The sequence below is a fragment of the Atractosteus spatula genome, chromosome 14, assembly GCF_055471065.1.
Source record: "Atractosteus spatula isolate fAtrSpa1 chromosome 14, fAtrSpa1.hap1, whole genome shotgun sequence".
Classification (NCBI taxonomy): Eukaryota; Metazoa; Chordata; class Actinopteri; order Semionotiformes; family Lepisosteidae; genus Atractosteus; species Atractosteus spatula.
In genome coordinates this window covers 30,891,714-30,910,336 of record NC_142719.1, presented here as the reverse complement: position 1 = coordinate 30,910,336, position 18,623 = coordinate 30,891,714, and the positions used below count along the sequence as shown (strand labels likewise).

Genomic DNA, 18,623 nt, shown 5'->3' with positions numbered 1-18,623 from the left:
AAATTGATGTGTTACAGCAGTCCAGCCCAAGACAAGCAAAACAGACATCAGAATAGTTATAAAACAAAAGACAACAAAATAAATAAATAAAAAAATAAATACATAGGTGTGTGCAAAATGTGATGATCATAGTCACTGTAAAAACAATAAAATATGTGCAAAATGTGCATAGGTTTATACAGACTGATTGTCCAAAAAGTACAATGGAGCAACATGCTGTCCATAGACGAGCAGATGAAGGGCTAACAGTCCGAGCCTAGGGCAGCGTTATACACCCTGACAGCCGCCGGGAGGAAAGACCTGCGGAAACGTTCCCTTGAACACCGTAGCTGGAGCAGGCTGTTTCTAAAAGTGCTCCGCTGCCCAGTAACAGTCCCATGAAGCGGATGAGAGGCGTTGTTCCTGATGGCTCTGAGCTTGGTCAGCATTCTCCTCTCAGCCACCACCTCCAGGGGGTCGAGGCTCAGCCCCAGCACAGAGCCAGCCTTCTTGATGAGTTTATTGAGCCTATTTGCGTCTCTTGCCATGATGCTGCTGCCCCAGCACACAACAGCGTAGAAGATGGCCGCCGCCACCACTGATTCATAAAAAATAAAAGGTGTAGCAGTGTTCCACACACACCAAAGGACCTGAGCCTCCTAAGAAAATAGAGTCGGCTCTGACCTTTCTTGTACAGGGCGTCAGTGTTACCAGACCACTCCAGCTTATCATCCAGGTGTACCCCTAAGTACTTGTAGGAATGTACGCCCTCTATGTCCTCACCCTGGATGTGACAGGAAACACTTCTTTGCACAAAGGGTGGTGGCTGTCTGGACCAAGCTGCCCAGCGGTGTGTTTGAAAGCTTCCAGAACTGGCTGGATGCCGAAATTCTCTGTTCAGTCAGGTGCCAAGAAGAAACCGACTCCTCTTATATGTAACATTTTGTTCATGGTGTGCTGATAATTAAGAACTCACCAAAATTAGCAAACTTTTTTCACCCATCTTGAATACATAGTGTTATGTTGATTAATGATACCAAATACAGTGCTTAAGAGTAATTTAAATATAATTTTATTCTACATATTTAGGCTTTTCTACACTGTTCTATCTCTGGTCTCTTCATTAAGGATTCTGGACTTTCAGCTTTCAGTGTTAATGGTGTATCATGTACAAAGTGTGGTGTCCAGTCCGCTGGTGTTCAGTATGGATGGTTTATACTGTATACAGTATGGTGTCCAGTCAGCCGGTGTCCAGAGGTGAATGATGATTTTTCTATTCACAGAGAGAAAAGGAATTTTAACCAGTACCTCATAGCCTTCCTCCCTAACAGAAGAATAAATTAGAAAAACTTTTCCATAGTAAATAATTTTATTTCTCCAGCATGTGTCTCTTATGTATGCCTATATATATTTCTTAATAAATTGCATTAGTTGTAATAATTAATTTCAGAGAATTGTTCTCTTTTTTTGTCCACTAGGTGGCAGTGTAGTACAATCTCAGCCCTGCTCAAGCTCCAAAACCACAGCATGATTTTAACTAGAAAGGAAAAACACTTTTATTCAGCAGAACAGAGCTCAAACTGCACCCTTCCTAAATACTTCATACAACCTTTTGGGAAAATGGAAAAACAAAGGTCACACGAAGAAGATATAGTCCAGTTTTACAGACAGTTCAGGATTTTGTTTTTTAATGACACAGTACATAAGACAATAAGAAAGGTAGCTCCCTGAAGCTGATCCCCCTACAAACAGCACAAAAAATGAAACCCAACGCATTCATTAGTGAAGTGGATGACATTCAGTCCCATCCAGACTGTTCAGCCATTAGCAGCTAATTGATCTGAGGATGTCATCCAGCTGTTTCTTGAAGGACACAAAACCTGGGTAAGAGCTTCAACCACATGACTGGGCAGCTTGTTCCACACTCCCACCACCCTTTGTGTAAAGAAGTGCCTCGTGTTCTTGGTCTTCGATATCATGGTGCTATCAAAAGAGATTTCAGAGGATCTAAGAGACAGCAGTTGATGCTCATCAGTCTGTGAGGCCTGGTGGAGGTAATGTGATAAATAGCCATCTCTGTAACTGGCTCTCTCATCTCTGCTGATGATGTACCATATGTAATGATGGAAGTGGCCAGTGATCTGTCATTCTGCCACAATGAAAATCATCAAACCCCCTTTATCTCTTGCCCTGCATTTTACAACCAACATTTTCTGCACTGATTGATAGAGAACACACAGGTTTATTAAAGAGTGTGTCCTGAAATCTGTATTCATCAAATTAAAACTGTAAAGGTGATCAGCAGAACAATAATCACTTTGAATGAATAACTTGCTGCTAGTTCTACCACTTCAGGAACTCCTCTTGTCTAGTGACAAACCACAATCAGGAGTACATCAACTTCCCAGCTGAGCAAGATTCTGGTAAAATAAAGTTTTTTTTTACTGGATTACTCTTTGCTTTCTGCCATCTATAACAATCAAGAATCCTGACTAGTTTACCTTAAAAGTGACCTTGGAGGCTTCTGCTTAAAAAAACTTAAACAATGAAGCAATAAAAAATAAAAAAGCCATAAAAAATCTTAAAGCCTACTTTAACATGGAAGGTCTCCACCTAATTACTTTATTTAACAAATAATGTATACATATTTATATGGGCAATTACTAGTTTACAGGAGATTAGCATCTGGTCATTAGCAGATATTATCGCTGTGTTCCAGGTCCAATATAGATAATGCTTGATCAGGTGAATGAATGTGACTTTAGTTTGCCTCAGCTTGTGACACCACACCGGCTGTGCAGGCAGAGTTTATCTACCAATATATTTGGACAGCTGAACCATTTGGTTAGATAAGCACACAGCTACATTACAACCTCAGTTAACTTGGGAAATTGGCCTCAAACTAAGTCGAAGTTGGAAAGTCAGTTCCCCTGCACTTTGAAGCTGTTCCACTCTATATGCGCTGATATTCAGGTAAATTGAAAAATGTAGCACTGCATAATTTCCGTAATGATGAATTTACTTTGAACTACAGAGGCTTGTGTCGCTTGAAACTTTGCCAGACGGCCCTATTAATTTGTTGTTGCAGTCTGCACAAAGATTGATACAGAAGTCATTTATTTCCAGCAAATACTCATTAGCTTGCAATAATGAGCATTTAGGCTCAAGTTAGGCTGTGATCCGAAAGCAGCACCTTCAAACAAGTGACTCATCTTCCAGGCAGCCCATATGCCTCAATGTGCTCTAATGGAAAGGAAGAATTTGACACAGTTTTTTTCCATTTAAATCACATCAAGGTTCAAGTAGGGAGCTGTGTCAGCATGCATAGGCTGCAAAGAAACAGGTGAAGGTGTATTCCATCTGGAGTATTCCAGCTCCTCTCCTAAAGAAGGCTCCAGAGCCGAAACGATCCCTTTTCTTTCCAGCATGGACTTGACCTTCACTTGTTTCTTTCAATCATGTCGCTGGGTGCTGCAGCAGCCTTATAAACTGTGCGAGAAATACTGGGGAGCACAGACAGCATGATCCGACTCTGTGTGGCCTATCCACACCTCAGTGCTGTTACAATAGCGCCAGCTTCAGGAACTCGCTGTGCATGACAGGCAAGTGATTGAAAGCACTTCGCATGAACAACCGAGCTGAGGGAGCCTGAGTGTGTTCCATTCGAGTCGGTGTGTGAGGGCAGATGACTGTGTTCTGTGTGTCCAGTCCACCGGGTTGCATGGCCCAGAATCTCAGTGCAGGTAGGAATGCTTATCCACTGGGACCGCTTTGGAAATCCAGGAGACCCCAAAGTCCTTGTCGTGCAGGATGGAGCTCCAGAGGCAGGAAGGAAGTCGAGAAAAGCAAAAGCACCATCATCCACATTAGTGGTGGTGGAGGGGATCCCCATTACCTGTAAAGCGCTTTGAGTGGAGTGTCCAGAAAAGTGCTATATAAGTGTAAGCAATTATTATTAATTATTAATTGATTAGTCACAACAAATATAAGAGGTGGCAATATGCCTCCAGACGAGATCCTGGGGCATCAGCGGCAGTTAAGAGGTTTAGTGTAGTCAGGATAAGACAGACTAAAAGCTGAGGGGCTCTGTGACTGGATAAGTGTGCCTATCATTCAGAGCAATGAGCTGAGTGAGCTGTGGGTAGTCCACGTTTATACCTCACTACACATTCTTTCCATGCAGCAAGAGAAAACCCACAGATTTAGTGGTTCTCCATCTCTGCTCTAACCTACAGGTGAGTTTGCAATTAAATCGTAAAGCCAAGGAGATTATTTGAATGCACACATTTTTGTTATTAACAGTGCCACTGTATCAAAGACGGCACTTTTGCAATTGCACATGGTGCCTTATTTCTGTAATAGTGTCGCACACAGTACACAGTAAATGTCAAGAGTAGAAAATCTTGCATTATCAGACACGCCTACTAGATTAAACCATACTATTCTATGGAGTATTACGTACAAAAGTAAAAAGAGCAATCAAGAGGCTGTGATCAATTTACATTACCTTCCTCATTAAAATGACCCCTCTCCTCGCCTTTCGTCTCCTAGGTTTTAATCTTTCTTTTCCTTTGAATAATTACTGTGACAGTGGACCACACCTCCCACTGCACTCCCCACTCCACGGCGCGTGGGAATGCGCAGCTACCACACCGGGGGCTAATCAAGGCTGCGCTTCAAAGATCCCCACGCGCCCCCAGACGGCGTTCACGCTAGAACCGAATGTGTTCTTCTCACCGGTGACACAAACCAATTTCTCCGATCTGAGAAAGATTTCTCTCCTGTGCCAGAGAACCGAAACCTCTGCGGACGACTACACACCGCCCAGAAAAAAAACACGCGCTCTGACGGTGCTCAGGCAGTCCCTTATCACTACCGACACGTTCACACTTCTACATATTGAACGTATACAGTAGTAAATACTTCCAATCGTAAATTGTTTAAGCATGATAACAACACAACTGTGTGTACACGGGCTGAACTTCGTGGGTTCTCCGTTTAAAAAGCTGTTAGTACAGAACATTTATCTTTGCCTAGAAGTGTTGCATAGGTAATTGATCCTTATCTGAATGAAAACAAATCAGAAGTTGACCCCAATACTCACAAACCGTGCTTTTTTAAAACTATTTTGAGTTTGACTTTATGGTATTCTGCTTTTTTGTGGTCTTATGAACGTATTTCGCATAGTGTAAATACCATGTTGAACAATAATTCAGAACTCAAATATACCGTCGTATTCCAGCATGTACGTAATTGTGCATAAACCAAAACTTAAGTTACTAAAAATGAAATTAGGTCATGGACACTGTTGAAATCAAATTTAAAAAATCACAAACCGCGATCTTTTAAACATCTGTGGTTTGAAAACGCTGCGTGTTTTCTTGCAAATGAAACGTTTAAATGATCAGCCGGAGGTTGTGGAAAAAAAACACAAATTCCCCTCAACAAAACGCGAGAGGTCGGACAAAGTCAGGCGAGAGGCTCATGGGAAGGTGAGATATCCGTATGTGATTGCGTGCAGCTCTCGTAGTTTGTAGACATTTATAAGATTATAATGTAAATGCTTTTGTAACTGGTATAACTTACTTTCAGTTTGTGTTCAGACCATTGAGTGTTGCTTGCAGAGTGCACTATTTCTTCCGTGCTCGTCTGTATTTCTTTGCACAGTTTACAGGGCTGCTGCGGCAGTCAGTGACGATTTTAATAACGTCTGTGTTTGTTTCATTAAAATTCTTCCTTTCCATTAAAGCACAGTTGCTCCAAGAGCCCTGCTTTTAGGCAACAGGCTAACTTGGGCTTTAATGTCAATTATTGTGAGCAAATAATTACAATTATTTGCCGAAAAGAAGTTTCTTCTGAATCAATCTGTGTGCAGAATGGAACAACAAATCTGGCAAAGTCTTAAATCACACTGACCTCTGCAATTTAAGTAAATTTGTCATTTCATCTGATTACCGAAATTATGCAGTGATACAGTACATTTTCCAACGTATCTGAATACCAGCGGCATACAACAGCTACAAAGTGAAGGAGAACATCGTTTGATTCCCAAGATGACCGAGGTTGTAATATAGCTATTGAGTTTGCAGTGTGCTTATCTAACCAAATGGTTAAACTGTCCAAATATACTGTTAATCTCTGCCTGCACAGCCAGTGTGGTGTCACAAGCTGAGGCAAACTGAGGTCACATTCATTCACCTGATCAAGCATATTAGACCTGGAACACAGCAATATCTGCTAATGACCAGATGCTAATCTCCTGTAAACTAGTAATTGCCCATCTAAATGCATATAAATGAATTGTTAAATGAAGCAATTAGGTGCAGACCTATTTTAAAGTATCCTTGAAGATTTTGTTATTTTTTATGGCTTCATTGTTTACATTTTTTTAAGCTGAAGCCTCCAAGCTCACATTTATTTTAAAGTATACTGCAAGATTTTTTTGATTTTTTTATTTCCTATTGTTTCATTGTTTGAGATTTTTTTTAATCCGTTTCCACTGATTTTCATGGTAAAGACCAAACTCACAAAGTTTCTGACAGGTATATAGGACAGGGCTGCCAATTCTATTTTCTCTTTACTTGTTATCTAATGTTAATCACTTGATTCTAATTGTCCCCTTAATTGTGCAAGGAAACTAGGGTGTCACTTATCATCAATTTCCCTTTGGGATCAATAAAATCTTATCTATCTTATTTTGCAATCGCTGACATTGCAGCAAACAAAACAGTGAATTGTTAAATATACAGGATGTCACAATAGTTCAGTGGTTAGCACTGCTGCCTGGCAGTGCTGGGGTCCTGGGTTCAAGACCTGGGGTGCTGTCTGTGTGGAGTTCGCATGTTCTCCTTGTGTTTGCACGGGTTTCCTCTGGGTGCTCTGGTTTCCTCCCCTGGTTCTGGTAGTGAGTTCTGGTGCGAGTAGGTGTGAGTGTTTGTGTCTTTCCCCTGCAATAGACTGGTGACCCATACTGGGAGTACCTTGCCTTTTGCCCATTGCTTACCAGGAAATATTGCAGAATCAAAACCTGTAATACTAATTTAATACTATGACTATGATAATAGCCCTTGCCCTGCGATGGACTGGCGCCCCCTCCAGGGTGTACCCTGCCTTGCGCTTGTTGCTTGCCAGGTAGGCTCCGGCTTCCAGCGACACCGTATGGTATAAAGCGCTTTGGTAAATGACATGACTATGATAATAACTATTGGCTGATTGTATTGTTGCTATTGAACTGGCATTCTCCAGTTGTCTTTAGTGTTGCTATGTGCTGTACCAGATCATGTTATCAATACAAAACTGATATTAAAAACGTGAATTATTGCATTAAGAGTCTTGGCAGAGTTGTTCATTCTTGCAATTTGCTGAGCATATCATTTTTCTTCTAGTTGTATGAATAAAAACCCAGGTCATAGAAACATGAACAGCCTTTGGTGTATGATAACAGCATTTTTACTGTAAACTAATATAAAATAATGGGACACACTCTAAGCCCTATGATGACATAATGTTCTCATAAAATGGGATACCAGAAAGTGCTGCTGTCAGTACCAGACAGCAAAAGCAGGTATCTCCGTATATTAATTAATCACTAGAACTGACTGTGATTTTGTCTAAGTAGTGGTGTAACATATGATATTGTTATTTGAAGGGTATCTTGGGCCCCTGGATAATTTTCCATAACGCTCAGCAGGATGCAGTGACTGGCAATAATAAAAAAAGTGAATTGAAATCCATAGGAAGATGAATGCTTAGTGAACACAGTGCAAAAAGGCATCAACAAATCATTAACTCTCTTATCACAGGCTATTTAAATTCTGTCTAATCTCTGACAGTAAAGGTTCAAAGAGCTCATTAGATACAAGATGAGATTGTAATTGAGCTGCCCTGCTCATTAAAGAATGTTTACAAGGCTAGGCAAAGAGGGAAGCAGTTAAGCACTTGAGAGCCCAGGTCAGGTGTGGCTTTTACACTGGTGTGATATACCAGCTTTCAGAGAGGAGGTGAGTAACACTAGGCTAAAGAGAAGAGTAACTAGCTTTGAATAGGATCAGAGCATTGCTGCCTGGAGCATTTTGCTTATCAACTGAGTGTGTCAGGGAGGTTTATTATAATAATCATCATAATAAGATCACTTTATTAACCCTTTACAAATTCTTGCATTGGGAATTTGTCTTTTCACATAACCCAGCTTGCTCTCCATGAGACACACAGACAGGGAGAGAGCATGGGTCTGCCATTGTACAGCGCCCCTAGAGCAGTTGGGGTTAAGGGCCTTGCTTAGGGGCCCAACAGAGTAGGATTCCTCTGCCGGCTGCGGGATTTGAACCGGCAACCTTCCAGCTACAGGCGCAGATTCTTAGCTACAGAGCCACCGCTCCACCCCAGCCCCTTACTTTCCTTGCACAATTAAGGGGACAATTAGAATATAGGCAACAGCATTTGCCTTCAACTGAAAGAAATTTGAAACTGAAGTCAAGAGAGGGCTGTCAAGTATCTGCCAGGCTTGCAGGATGTGATTTTTAGCCCCTGGTTATCAATAATGAAATAAGTGCAAGAATGGGTCACACTTCCCAACAGAGGGAGGAACATCAGATATATTATTTAATTTAGTTGTTTTATTGATATAGGAGAAAGGAAGTATGGGATTACTGTCACTCCCTCAGTAAGACTGGAGCAGAAGGAGACCTGATTTTTATATGAGTGCTTCTGAAAAGTCAGTTCCCTCAAATACTTGTCCTCCAGGGAGTTCATCACACAGAGAGTCAGTAACTTGTCAGGATGCTATTGCAAAGAGCAGCATAATGTTCAAGAAACAGAGAACTGCACTTAATTATGTTCTCTACCAAACACTGGTGAATTCATCAAATTCAGTTACTCAAAACAGCAGTGTTATAGAAATATATCCCTGTTCTACAGAAATAGAAACTGTCTGGAAGCACAACAATTTCAGACGTTTTAATTAACAGCCACTATGCTAAAACATTTTCTCAAACCCTATCACTAGATGTCAGTATACATTTTAGGCACCATTACATCCGTCACGATCCCTTTCGGTAAGCGCTCATGCACGTCAGGGTCCTGGGGATAGCATTGGATGGGATGCCAGTCCATCGCAGGGCAGACAGACCCAAACAAAGGAGAGGCCGGCATAAATAGGTGCAGATACATATTGCTTTGAATAAAAGAGTCAGCCAGTAAATTAGTGACTCTTCTTGCACAACTGCTTTATTTGTACTTGACATGACATTAATCTTCCCTTTTACGTACAGCTGAGTCTGGCTAGATCCCTGTAGGAATGTTTCTTTTCTGGAAACCGTCTTCCGTTCTTCAGGAATAAGATCTCCGTCCGCTCCAGTATCGGCCTTAACTTCAGCTCTGCCAGTTAAAAGTTAAACATGTCCGGTCTGAATGATGAGCACCAAATTTTGCCCTGAAGACAATGTCAACGTCTTCTTTTGTGCTGAATTGCAATGACGGGGATTTCCAGTTTATTTCATTTGAAGTAGTTTCTTTCTGCGTTTTTAGCAGGACAGTCTTTCCAGAGCGCTTCGGCCCACACCACATACTTTCCTCTTCTCGCAGTGTGTCAGTATCCATTTGTACTTTTTTAACTTTCTTATCACCTAAACCCACAATCAGTAGGTCTCTACTCCTCCGAGAAGATGAATTAAACTTAAGAGCTCATCTCTCAGACCAATCAGCCCCCTGGAAAAAAAAAAAAACTTTCTTCAGGGCTCCAGTTGACAGAGTTTTCGGAGAGAATGAAAGTTAAGAGATTGTCCTTTACAGATTGCTGATTATTTTTATTTGAAAGATACCTTATCTGCAGACAGAGTATACTCTACACTATCTCTTAAGCCCATACACGGTTTGTACTGCTCGTAGTAGCTCAGCTCAGTTAGAAACTCTCTCACTGTTCATAGGGATATTCCTTGAGATTCCTTGGGACTGGTGCAGTTTTTCCTGTGTTGGAGACTCGGAGTGCTTCAGTACAGCGACAGTGTCATGCAATAAGGAAAGTGCTGTTTGCACTAAAATAGTTTTTGCATGCTTGAAATAGCTTGTGGCTCTGTGGCTCAGGATCTGCGCCTGTGGCTGGAAGGTTGCTGGTTTGTGTGCCGTGGCCAGCAGAGGAATCCTACTCCGTTGGGCCCCTGAGCAAGGCCCTTAAGCCCCACTGCTCCAGGGCTGCCATGTACGGCCGAAACGTTGTGTTCTCTTTCTTCTTTTTTTCAGCATGGAATAAACCTATTACTTGTTCTCATGTACAGTACATGACTGACCCTGTGCTCTGACCCCCAAGCTTCTCTCCCTGTCTGTGTGTCTCATGGAGAGCGAGCTGGGGTATGCAAAAAGACAAATTCCTAATACAAGAAACTGTATATGGCCAATAAAGTGATCTTAAAAAATATATATTCTCATACATAATTCTGTCCACTGTACGTGTAGCTTCTGTTCCCCGTAGCTGTGTACCATGATCTAAACATTTCTTTCAGCATTTCCTAATGTAATAGCTGCTCTGGACTGCACAGACATCCTCATTATAATAAGATAAACCTGACAATAAGATCAACTTCATTGTTCCCTAGGGGAAAATGTTTATGGTCACATTGCCTCTGTATATCTGAATACATCACAAAGCATTACACATACACATCTACTGCACTTGCATAACTCATGACAACAAACAGTAGTCGTGGCACTTTACTCATGCGTAGTTTGCTAGTGTTAGCTGATAGGAGTTTGCTCTGGGGGGTCTTCTTCCACAGAGGTAACCGTCAGTCCGTGTGGAGCGTGCGTGGACACGGGGGGCGCTGGTCTCTCTCCCCGTCTCCTTGCTCCCCTCGTTGACCTTGCGTGGGCCTGGCGCCCTGTCGTCCTGGAGGGGGGGGCTCCCCGACTGTCTCCCCACGCTCTCGGAGGGCAGAGGAGGGCACCCCGCTGCCTGGTGGCCCCACCCACTCTGGGGTCGTCTGGGGCCTGGCTTCGGCGCCCCCTGCTGTGCGTGCTCTGGCACTTGCGCTTCTGCTGGGCCCCAGCGTCCTCCCGGGCTGCTCCGGCAGCAAGGTCCCGCGGCTCGGGGGACGGCGCCCCCTGCTGGTCTCCGGCTCCTGCGGGAGGAGATCCTCCAGGACGCTGGGTGCAAGGCAGCCGCCACACAGAGGTCACCCGCCGAGCGCCAGTCCGCTCCTGTAGCCACAGATGGGTGCATCAGGGAGACGGACAAGAGAATAAAGCCACACCTAATGGAAGAGCAAGCACTGTAAGCAGCCAACAGCAGATAAACCACAGAGCATGTTCCTGCCATTAGGATCTGCAGCTACAGACCAGGAGCACAAACCGCGCAGCGGTGAGAGTGTGTCAGGACTGCGGGGCACGTGAGAACTGCCTGGAGGAGCTTCCCCTGTTTCGTACGCTTTCCTGTGGAGTTTTTATCTCTTAACTTCATTAACAGCACAACTATTTTTTAATCATTCTTGAGCCCTGAAACAGGTGCCACACTGAGGACTCGCATTATGGGTGAGTTAAGCCTCTTTTCAATTGTGATATGTTTCATCATGGTATTATAGTCCTTCCCTTTAAGACCAAACGAAAGAGCAGCCTCTGGTGTGCTTGGCCGTATGCTTAAGTTTAAATATTGGAGGTTTTTTATTTTTTTTCCTCAGGCTGTGACCTTATTTGTTATTGTGTTGTATTTAGTGGTTTAAAGCCATGTTTGTCATTGTGGCCAAATATAGTATTTGTTGGGTTGCTTGTTCTGTAATCTTGCCTGTTTATGGCCTGTTTATGTCCTTATCTGGAAACGGGAGCATAAAGCTCATCAAACCTAGTGATTTGAGCTATATCATTTAGGTGTTGGAAGGTGCTTTTGAAGTGTTAATTGAGCTCTGTTCTATGATTGTCCTGGTTTATGGCTGTCCTTTAATAGGAGTGGCTTATTAATCTTATCAGGCCAGGTTGTCTCAGGTCTCCTGCTGGGAACAGGTCTGTTTCGCTTTGTTTGTGAATCAGGTCTTTCTCCAGTGAGATGTGTCTGATCTGATGTTAAGAAACTGCATCTGATTTACAGGACACAAGTGGAAATTGTGTGGAAGTGAGTTTCCGACTGACAACAAAAGCTCCTCTTTACACAAAGGTTTGTGGGAGGATGAAACAATCCTGGATTCCCTTAAGATCCTGCTGATGCTCAGTTTGATTAGCTATTAATAGCCAATGGAGGAGGCATAAATCAAGCAGCATTTGGGTCACACATTTTTTGAGACATTATATTTTGATATCTGTACGCATCAGTTAGGTTAGGAATGTGCTTTTCCCCCTAACATGCACACAATGTGACCAATCAAATATTTTAGATTGAAGTTTATGTTTTGAATCTTGTTTTGAGATGCCCCCCACCTGCCAGGAGGCGCTAGAAGTGCCTCCGTCGGGCACACAGGGGGCGATCAGAGGGGAACTGGGGGGATTCGGGGCTGCAGGGCTGTAAAAGCGAAGAGTGAAGTCTGGAGCCGTGTGCGCTGGGTAAGGGGGAGCCAGCGAGGACGTGTCAGGATTGTGGGGTGACGTGCTCACGGGGCCCTGAAGATGTTAGAAGTCACACAGCTGAGATCTGGAGCATGTGAAGTTTGTTTAGGGGGCAGGAAGGGAGACCCCTGTGAAGACTATTACAATAATCCGGCAGAGATGTGATGAAGTCTGATGTGGGCAGCGTTTCTGAAGTGAAAGAATCTTTACAGATGGTCTTATTTGTACATCAAACCATACTGGAATTAGAAAAACTACTATTGCTTCCAGGGTATTGTTTCCAACAACTTCAGCACACAGAACTTCAAGCAGCCTTTCCTCAAATTTCTTACTCAAATTACTCACTAATCAGCTCTTAATAGGTGATCAATTTAAAACTGACACAGGTGAGAAGACCTTAGATGCAAACACTGTGTCAAATAGTCCCACATTGAGCTTTTTTTCCCTTCCTCTGAAGGAGTCACTTGCATTTAAAACAACAGACTTAAATGAGGAGAGTTCTGGACTTGAGAAACGTATATACAAGCAGGATACTAGTTAGGGTGGTGCCATGTTTAGCATTGCTGCCTTGTAGCACTGGGGTCCTGGGTTCAAATCCAGACTTGCTGTGCTTTCTGTGTGGAGTTTGTATATTCTCCCTGTGTCTCCATGGATGTTCTCCAGGTGCTCTCGTTTCCTCCCGTCTTCCAAAGATAGGGAAGTTAGATTCTGGAAAAACTGACCCTTGTGCGAGTATCTGTGTCAGTGTGTGCTCTGCGATTGACTGGTGTCCTGCCCACGGTGTATCCTGCCTTTATGGATAGGATCTAGCTCCCCTGTGACCCAGAATCAGAAGCATTTATAAGATGGATGGATTTGTTATACATTGTTAACACACAAATAAATTGTAAACGACAAAGAGCCTACTTTGTGAAAAAGAAACTTTATTATTGTGACTGAAATAGTAACTACTATGTACAGATAGACAATATAACCAACAAATATAAGTTAAAAATCAACAAGGGGAAGGAGGAAGCATTTTATCGGACAGTGTGGGACTACACATGTTGAAAACCACCACTTAACTTGATGAAACAGCTCAGCCTCTGTCTCGCAGAGCCCGACGGGGGCGCCGGCGAGCTGCCATGCCCAGCTCTTGGCCTGCTAGTCCGAGGCCGACGATCGGAGGGCGGGAGCTCAGCCTGGGCGGCCCAGGGCTCGGGGCACTGGGAGGGGCAGGGAAGAGCGGCTCCCGTCAGCTTCTGCAGTTCGTCCTGGGCCCTCGGGGTGAGCCAGGACACTGCCACCGAGAGGCCGAACATCGCCTGAAAACCTGCAACGACAGGCGGCTCACAGTCACCACCTGCGCACGGCCCGAAACACGAACCAGCAAGTGAAACAAAACAAAGATGATCCTGGAGCAACCATTCAATGTCAATTCAACTTCTTTTGATATAGCGCCTTGCACAACAAGGTTGCCCCCAAGGCACTTAACAAAGCTGTGTGACAGTACATGACGTTACAGTACAGAAAGAGAAAAAGCCAGAAGACAGCGGAGGAGAGGAACCAAAAACTCCTCTGTAAGGAGAAAAACACCCTCTACAGTAGGGGTCCAAGGTCAACTGGCTGCCCAACCCCTCTGGGCATGCCACGATTATACAGATCTAAAGACTACATGTACTACATGTGGACTATGAGGATACAGAATACTAGGTCACTAAAAAATCACCATCATTAAGGGCAACGTTAATGCATGGAATTCTTATTGTTAAGATGCCAGAAATGTAATATCACCTCATCATGGATACTTGTTCACCATTTTAGTCTGAGATTATAAAAGGACGTGCAAATCATTACATTTAATCCACCACCTTTTTAACTGTTCATTAATGCTTTTGACGATTGTGTTAATGGAGTGTGCTCACTCAGAAAATCGCCCGTTTGGTGCGGAGGGCAGGGCGCTGTATTGCTCAGACAGCTGCCTGGAAGGAGGTAAACTGGTACCTTCGCAGACGACCTTCTTCGCCATGGATGCAGCCCGGTGCGAGACGTACTCCGCGACGGCGAACGCGGTCTCGCTCTCCGCGGGCCCCGGCGGGACCGTCACGCTCGCGACCCCCTCGGCCAGGTGCCGCAGCGCCCCCTGCAGCTGGCTGCCCGCCAGCGCCCTGGGCAGGCCGCCGATCAGCAGCCGCCTCTTCTCCACGCTCTTGACGACGGCCAGGCGGCAGCTGCCCGGCAGCTCGTAGCGGTGCAGCCACAGCACGGCCGCCCGCGCGCCCCGGGGCTCGCGGTACTTGGCGAAGGCGAAGCCGCGGTTCTGCCCGCTGAAGTTCATCATCAGCCGGAACTCGTACAGCTGGCCCACCTTCTCGAAGAGCGGCACCAGCTTGTCCTCGAAGACGTCCCGGGGGATGTTGCTGATGAAGACCTCGCAGCTGTGGGAGGGGGCAGGACCCCGCCAACCTGGGGAGACAACGGGAGGCGGTTTTCTCCACCGCATCACCCAAATTCAGGGCCTATCCCAGCAAGCACTGGGCACAAGGCAGAGTACACCCTGGATGGGGCTGGCACACACACAATCGCGCCAGGGCCCGTTTTCCCAGCCAATTAACCTGCCAGCGCATCTTTAGACTGTGGGAGGAAACGGGAGCGCCCCGAGCAAACCCACTCGAACATGGGGAGAACATGCAAACTCCACCCAGATAGTACCCCAGGTCCAGATCACCATTTGGATCAATTAACATTTCAGTCTCGGAGAAGTATATTTCATTTCTAGGTAATACAGCAATAGCATTAGGGAAACGTGTATGCCAAATCCTGACTTTCTTTCTTAATTGCACAGTGTTTTAAATTCTTGCCTGGATGTAGAAGAGGCAAGTTGCACTGACCTGCCGGAGGACTGCCATATATCCTCTGTCCGTTGACCTGCACAAGGGACACGCCTTGACTCTCTTTCCAAGACTCCAGGGAGGCCAGACTCTTCTTGTTCACAAAAATACTGAGGCAGCTCTCCTGGAAAATCGGAAAGCAAATCATCATCAATCATCTTTAAGAGACATATTGCTTCTGTGTTTTGCTTCTGCAGTGTAGCTCTCTAGAGTCTTGTCTCGAGCGCTGGGGGAATAGCTTTCACTACCTCTGCTGTGATTCCTTTCACATCAGGAATAACTCCAGAGCGCTTCACACACGTCCACGACAGATCACGCCAGTTCTCTCAAACTCTGCCCTCCGCACCATCACACTATCGAAATGGGCGATCTTATGAATGAGCACACTACATTAATACATTTTAGCATTATCAAAAGTGTTAATGAATAGTTAAAAAGATAGTGGATTACATTTAATCATTTGTATTTTCCCTTTATAAGCTCAAACTAAAATGGTCAGGTGGTATTGCATTTCTTACATTATCTTAACCATAAGAATTCCGCGCGTTAATGTTCTTTTTTTTATTTCTTAATGCCCGAGTGCTCTGTACCCTCTCCCAGTCCGCGATCAGCAGTATAGGAGTTTTTGGCCCAGGAAGAAGAACGCTAGCTACTGGCCACCAGCACACTTTACAGCAAGGGTTTGCCGTCCCAGTAATGACGAGGGTCTAGCCCTGCTTAGCCTCTGGCAATCTTAGGCTACAACGCGCCAACACTGCCCAATGATCCTCAGATTGTCAGTAAACCTCCTAAATTTCATCAAGTACTGTCTTAGAAATAAATCAACGCAAAGAATTTCATTTCACACACAACATCGACCATCTCACATTATCTAGAACAGTAAGTCATAATAATGCAACAACAATTAGGAAAAGTCATTTTGTTTAAGGCCAGAAAAACTATTCTAAACCATTATGAAAAGTGCAAAAGCGCTTATTATTCCTAAATTATTCCGTTTGATAGCCTACCTGCTAAACACCGCTCCATAGATTCTGAAGAGCTCAGTTATAATCTTCTTCCACTTTTTATACAAAAGTCATACCAAATTGAAAAGCTACAAATGATAACACTTCAAAATTAATTTTTCGTTTGTGATTTCATATGGTACCTTCACAACTTGGCTTGAAAAATTAAGAGGAACATTGAAATATGTTTTTAGCCTTCAGAATAATGGAAGTCTTGCAAAGGTCTATATTAAAGTAACTTGTATAACAAATCTAAGGTTTTTATTAATGATCACAGTAGGCGTGTAAAAGGTCGCAAATAATAATTATAAAATTAATTCATTTCACTCTGTGAAAGCTTGAAAAATGCGGGTTTTATTACCGTTTTCTACGGACTCATTTTTGAGAGACCGGCACGCATTTGTTCATTATGCGAGTTCAGAGTTCAGCATTTAACTCAAACTGCAATTGAGCGTTTCCTTTAAGGTCAAAACTATACCGTATGTTAGTAAAAGATTTTGGTAACCTAAAAATCGATTATACGATTTTTCATAACAGGTTTAATGCTAAGTTGTGCGAACGATTGGTTTGCACTGAATCGTTTCATTTTGTTTCACTTCATACGTTAATGTTTTAGGTTTATGTAGCATAATTCCTCAGGTTAAGGCATAAACAGGTTAAGACTCATACTTGAGAGCTTTTCTTTTAGGTAAAAAAAATCTATAAAACTAGGAAGAAAAAGCTTACTCAAAATATCGTCAAATGCAAACTATTGAAACAGTATTTACAAGGATATAGTATTATCTTGGTTTGAACTGGAGGAAAGTCCTGTATGGTAGCTTTAACGAAAATTCGATATTACTTGAAGTTTAAAAATGAATTAACATATATAAGCAAAATTAAAATGTATTACGTCACCTCATATAAAAGTTTAATTATCAGCGTCCTTTTGTTTGGAAGAGCGCTAAATAATATTACTGACGTCATTCTTTATTAACCAGACAGTTAGCGGTAGCACACTTCAAACTAGATAGAGAGGAAATTTTTCTGTTAGTAACCATTATTTATGAATAAAGAATAATATTAATTTCAATCAAAACTTTGAAAATGCATATGCAGGGCATTTATTACATTTGGAGTTTTTAATGTTTTGCTTCGCCTGCACATATTCAAACTCGTGTTGGAATATGACCACGTATTATTAGAATACTGTGAAATGTTAATGTCCGTGAAATTCGTTCAGAAAAGTATTACACATTATAACATTAAATGTGAAAGGTCTCTAGTCTAAAGGAGAATTCAGGAAATGTAAAATGTAAATGTTTAAGTCCAAAATTCTAAACACTACCGCATGAAGTGAATAATTATCGTTATGTAGGAAATTGATTAACTTTATATATATTGAATTTATTTGAATTTTCTAGTCTTCAACAATTACAAGACAGAATAAAAAACATAAATATCGCATGCATTTAATTACTAGTGCATGCAGTCGAGCCCTGTACGCACAAAACTTTTGGAGGTACTACAGTATACAAGATGATACGCCAATATGAACAATGTTTTAAAATTTATTTTGCAATAATCTCTACAGAATTTAGATAAAGATAAAAATTTATATGCAGTTGGTAATGTTAGATTAAATTAACTGATACACAATACAAATAGGTATGATACATTATTAGATAATACATTGTTTTAAATTATTCGATAATCACATTGTTGTGTCGTTTTCTCTGTCTAAAACATAACGACAACGAATCATATTAAAACACTTGCCGCATCTGCGTTGATATTTCGTGAAGTCTATTATGGTAACTTCCGTTTTATTGGTAGATCGCACCGATTTTAACATCAGTGAACACGCTGCGTATTCTGCTTTTCCAACCGGGAAAAATTGGTTCACGACAAATGTTATTCGACCTACCGTGTTCGACTCCATTTGTCGATTGCTTGTAGATTTTTCTGTCTTTTCTAAATCGAGTTCCTGCGACACCGGTCTTTCTCTCTTCCGACACAGGCGATTAAATACTGGTCATATCGGAGGCGGCGCTTCAGGAAAGGCCTGAAATTATTAAAGATTGCCTTGTACACGCGCGCTCTAATGGGTCAAAGTAGGCGGATTCCAGTCATGAAAAAATGTAAAAAAAATTAAGCATATGCTCGTGTTATAAGAAATCTGGAGTTGCTGAAAACTGCCCTGGCTTATTGAAAACTTTGTATAAACGGTGCATAGGAAATCGGAGTATTTTAATCCTCTTTGAACACA

At 42.8% G+C, this 18,623-nt stretch overlaps 1 protein-coding gene across 1 annotated transcript; it reads right to left on the bottom strand.

The window, feature by feature from the left end:
- Positions 1-10,687: 10,687 nt before the first annotated feature.
- LOC148821072 (uncharacterized) lies at positions 10,688-18,296 on the bottom strand. Its single transcript, XM_088933424.1, has 7 exons — positions 18,282-18,296; positions 15,372-15,495; positions 14,485-14,946; positions 13,545-13,813; positions 12,376-12,555; positions 10,942-11,169; positions 10,688-10,894 (listed from the first exon to the last, which is right to left on the bottom strand). The coding sequence occupies exons 1-7, from the start codon at positions 18,294-18,296 to the stop codon at positions 10,688-10,690; spliced, it is 1,485 nt and encodes a 494-aa protein (XP_088789550.1).
- Positions 18,297-18,623: the final 327 nt, after the last annotated feature.